The following is a 4,839-nucleotide window of genomic DNA, read 5'->3' on the forward strand; positions in this document are numbered from 1 at the left end:
TGAACTCTCCCCTTTCTCCTTAGACCCAATCCCTCCTCTCCTTTAGCCATGTGGAAAGAGAGTAGATTGTGTTTGATAAGAGTATAAAAACTACTGCTGTGAGAACCTGAATAAAACTAGGGTGTTGTGTCCAGCATGCATGCTCCTTTGAATTGACACCATAAACATGGAACTCGGGAAGGGTATTTTCAATTTGTCAAATTCAACTGAAAGAAAAAACATGTTTAAAAAAACAGGATATAACGTGTAAAACAAATCGCCTGAATAGATATAGATCCAGTGAGAGTGAGAATTGACTTTGCAAAAGGATGTTCAACAGTAAATCACAAAATCGTGGGAACAAATAATGAACAAATCAAAATGTCGTATGGGATGGTGGTGAATGGGGCGTAATTTATAAGGTTTAGAGAGGGATATAATTTATTTATTTAATTGCGGAGGTTGCATTTCTTGCGTACTTCGCCTTGCGCGGCCGTTTTGACGTCGACGAGGGAGAGCTTGAGGAAGGAGTGGGCCCAGGCGGCAAAGAAGGCGTCCTGCGATTCACTGAATTTTTGGACCAGGCCCTTCGTCCGAGGGTCCGACAGCAGGATCGCATCCGAGTGGAAAAGGCCCCTGCCCAGCAGCACGTCACCGTAGTAGGCATTGTCGAACACCGTGGGCGTCTTTAAATCGTTCACTATCAGCGTCGACCCGCTCGGATTAGCCGGACACCTCTGCACTAGCTGGGCGGCGTAGGCGGGGTCCAAAGTCGGGTCTTGAGACGCCACCGTTCCATTACTATTGAACGTGAAACGGTCGTTAAAGGCCGTGCAATGTGCCACCCCCACCGTGTGAGCACCTGCAGATACACGAAACCCTCTTCTTAGATCTACACCGACGGAGAGGAGATTGAATTAACGAGGAAAACAGAAGTTGCAAACAGTGCCACGTTTATAAGTTTGGAAAAATTCCATTGGTGGTATTGTTGTGACTGTAGGTGGTATTGGCAAGTCATGGTTATTCCTCCATATGCATGATTCATTATTCCATGAACTTGTCTCTCAATGTCCTTGGTGAAGTCTACACAAAATTCAAAATCATTTCACACATCACATTTGCATAGGTTTGACGTAACTTACACAATGGATTACACAACTGGTAAGTGTCATTGGAGTTGTTCCCATCTTTTTTTAAGGTGGTTCAGCCGTGGGAAAGGTCAAAATTAACTTTAAAAAAACAAAACCTGAGCCACTTACTACACGTCATTTCACACATCACATTTGCATAGGTTTGACGTAACTTACACAAAAGATTAAACAACTATTAAGTGTCATTGGACTTTTTTTAATTTTTTTAATTTTTTTAAGGTGGTTCAGCCGTGGGAAAAGTAAAAATTAACTTTAAGATCAAAAACAAAACCTAAGCCACTTACTACAGGAATAAATCTAATGTGTAGCTGTCACTTTACCAATTCCACCTGACCGTAGGCGGGGTCACAAATGACAGTACCACCAACCCCCGCGGTCTCCCATTCGTTCACCGTATGGGATCGAGCTCATTGACGTTGATGGCGAAGGGGGTAATTAAAAAGCGATGTTCAATTGAGCATCACATTAGAAAGCACTTGGAAGTTGGTGGAACAAGTCCATATTTTGATCTAATTAGAGGTAAAAAAGCCAAAACGTGGTAGTGAGAAAAAACAAAGTGGAAATCCCATGGAATTACCTGAAAGGACAAGCAAAAGGATGAGCGGTGGACCGTGGCCCTATGGCGCTGGCCAGCGGCACATGGACCGTGTGGTAACTGGGAAGCAGAGAGAGAGAGAGAGAGAGCGCGCGGTGTGCTGTGCTGCCTACATTATTGAGTGCATGAACTTAGCACAAAAGAGAGAGAGAGAGCGCGCGGTGTGCTGTGCTGCCTACATTATTGAGTGCATGAACTTAGCACAAAAGAGAGAATAAATGCGTGATATATCCACCACATAATGCGATATAAAGCTTCGATGGAGATGCTGAAACTTCCAGCACCAACTCTGCTTAACTAATGAAATGATGGTGTGTATAAGAAATGTACTTATCTTACCTGATAATGCCACGAGGTCGTCCAATTCAAGCCCTTTCCGTCCGAAAAAGCTCAACAGTTCATCTAGGCTGAAGGGAGTGTCAGGTAAATTGGGACGCACGTTGGAAGCAGAAGAGGTTAACCCATCCTTGCGGCCCGTGGGAATTTCAACGCGAGGACCTCCCATCTTCAGAAACAAAATGCGTTAGTAACGCATTAATTGAATAGTTATTGTTTAGACATATCACGTGACATGGTTTAAGCAATGTGCCCAGTACTGGCACATTGAAACTTTGCATGTGGCCTTCATTATGCTCAGCTCCTCTCTTCAATTCCTCTTTTACGAAGGAGAACTCTCATGTGGTTTTTTAATGATCTTTTGAAAAAGGGGTAGAGGAGCAGCAGCAGATGATATACTTGTGATTAAGTATAGCAATTAGAACCGGTGATAACTGCACGTAGCAATATACATACCGAAACCACAGCATCACGAGCAGCCAAAGCAATAATATCTGCACAAGACACCACTCCCGAACAAACCAGCTCCACAGTCCTCTTGATGCCATTGATCACACCCAGGCCTTGCAGATTGGCATTGGCGGGATCTGCTTTCTCAGCGACTTCGGTAGGGGTGGAGTCCAGGAGAATGGAACCATCACAACCCTGCAAACCCAACAAGAAGATCACACGACTCAAATCTCTCCATCTACCACAAGCTACACGAAGATTAATTACGGACTGTGAGGCAACGCCTCCACCCATCACGTGTGACTATCCCTCCACGTGCAAATAACGAGAACATGGTCGCTTACCTTGAGTTTTTGTTGTAAGATATGAGTCCCCTAAAACAAACACAGGCACAACCAACAGGATTTTGGACTGCTTTTGAGTCTCCCCCCTTCTCCCTACCAAGTTTAGGGTATGTAAATTCTATAAATCTCTCATTCAGTTAACTCCCTCCTACCCAAACATGGTGGGCAGATCACGCCAAGGCTTAAGTTTATTTTTCCCGTATCACTTAGTCGACTCATCATCTCACTCAGGGCTACGTTTCACAAGGGCATGACATAAACATTACACATGGAATGAAAGGCGTATTACTTGACTGCTCAAAGTGGAACACGTGAGATAAGACATAATCCCTTCACTACTGTTGTTAAAACCTCTGAGCCTACAACAATATAGAAAACCTATGAGGGTATTCCACTGCCTGTTCCGTGTTATCTCCCTCTAAATCAAGGCTTAAGCATACACCTGTATAGGATCTTAATGCGTTCATAGAGAGGGTCAACATTTACTCTCCTTCTACCACAATAGAGATAGAGCAATATATTATATATTCACATAATTTACACAAAGTAGTGGACGACTAAGACATGTATGGAATGGTGCAAGTGTGTGCATAGAGAACATAAGATGATGACCAAGATAGAGCGTAATGCAAGTTGAACGTTAACATGGCTCGATTTGAATGAAACTACGTATACCTCTATGAAACAATCGTGGAAGAGAAGCCTTAACAACTTGGGGGGCACAGAGGCATCAACTGAAGCAGCAGCTTGAACCGAAGCTGCGACTAGGGATTCTGCTTGAGGGCAAGAAGAGCTGTAGAAACCATCCGAGGTTTGTCCATTCACAAGAGGCACGCAACTGATAGCAAAAAGTAGAGCAATTGCAGCACCTACAAAACCACTAGTTAAGCACAAAGCGGACCCTTTCTTGTTGTACCCCATCTCATAGAGGCACTATTTGCAGTAACAAAAACCTTCTCAAAGTCGCAATGTAGAAGAGCAGCACCAACACAAGGTTTTGCTAAGCCTTTAGGTTTTAGCGTAGAAAGCTGGTAGAGTCTGCTGCTTCTGCTAAAAGCTAAGGTATTGAATATTGATGAAGGAAATTTCTCACCGGCCACCGAGAGTACTTTTACTTCGCCAGCTTGTTATTTTTGCGGTTGCAGCAGTGCAGTGGTGCACCACGCACACAGCAAGCAAAATGGAGCGGTAGAAGTAACTGCCATAACTAATTTTAGGCAAGAACTTACGCTACCAGCCTGCCACATGAGCCTTCGGCATCCAATCGGTCACGCGGGCGATTTCCAAAACTGGGCAAACAACAGCGCGCAAGGCACATTGCGCATTTGCGCTGCACGCACAGTGCACAGCAGGGACAAAAAGGAGACTGAGCAACTAAGTGGCCCACCTTGTTTTGTTGCTGTGCGTGTGCAGGCATTTAATGCTCTCCACGGACCCATGCAGGCCCATGGGGGCGCCATCATGTGCGAGGAGCTGCTGGAACAGACTGGGACTTGCAAGTGTAGCTCTCACTCCCCAGAGTAAGAACCTAGATCACGCATCTGCATAAGAAGAAGGTGCACTATATACGATCGATGGCTTAATTGACACGTAAATTCTGAGCAGCTCGGTGGGCTTCACTTTCTCTCCGAATTATCCGCTCTGAGAGATCTCCTCTACCCAACTCCACGTGGCTGAAAATATGTAACGTAAGATAGGTGACGGTTAAAAATCATCTACCTAACTCCACGTTGCTTAAAATATGTACGGCTTTTTAATTAAAAAAAGAACCCGCATGAAGTTTTTGGTTGGCATATGTAAGTGTACGTACGTGGATGAATCTATGCATGTGTACATATGTATGTGCATATGTACACTACATGTGACTACTTACATGTGTTTGAATCTATGCATGTGTCATGTGCACATGTATGTGTATGTGTGTGTTTTTGTATATGCCTATGTGTCTTGTGTACATGTGTGTGTATGTATGTGTGTATTCGTG

At 44.2% G+C, this 4,839-nt stretch overlaps 1 protein-coding gene across 1 annotated transcript; it reads right to left on the reverse strand.

The window, feature by feature from the left end:
* Positions 1–311: 311 nt before the first annotated feature.
* On the reverse strand, positions 312–4,167 carry LOC147603806 (peroxidase 46-like). Its single transcript, XM_086796232.1, has 4 exons — positions 3,531–4,167; positions 2,518–2,706; positions 2,065–2,230; positions 312–841 (listed from the first exon to the last, which is right to left on the reverse strand). Exons 1-4 carry the CDS (start codon positions 3,774–3,776, stop codon positions 429–431), a joined length of 1,014 nt encoding a protein of 337 aa, XP_086652358.1. The 5' UTR covers positions 3,777–4,167; the 3' UTR covers positions 312–428.
* Positions 4,168–4,839: the final 672 nt, after the last annotated feature.

This window comes from Cibotium barometz, chromosome 63 (assembly GCF_041138505.1).
Source record: "Cibotium barometz isolate CiBa-2024 chromosome 63, ASM4113850v1, whole genome shotgun sequence".
Lineage (NCBI taxonomy): Eukaryota > Viridiplantae > Streptophyta > Polypodiopsida > Cyatheales > Cibotiaceae > Cibotium > Cibotium barometz.

Bases quoted from the DNA above. Each gene is read 5' to 3' on its own strand.
- LOC147603806 (XM_086796232.1), bottom strand. From the start codon at position 3,776: ATGGGGTACAACAAGAAAGGGTCCGCTTTGTGCTTAACTAGTGGTTTT. The intron at 2,707-3,530 runs GTATACGTAGTT...TTGGGTTTGCAG, and splicing joins TCCACGATTGTTTCATAGAG to GGTTGTGATGGTTCCATTCT. The intron at 842-2,064 runs GTAAGATAAGTA...GTGTATCTGCAG, and splicing joins CGACCTCGTGGCATTATCAG to GTGCTCACACGGTGGGGGTG.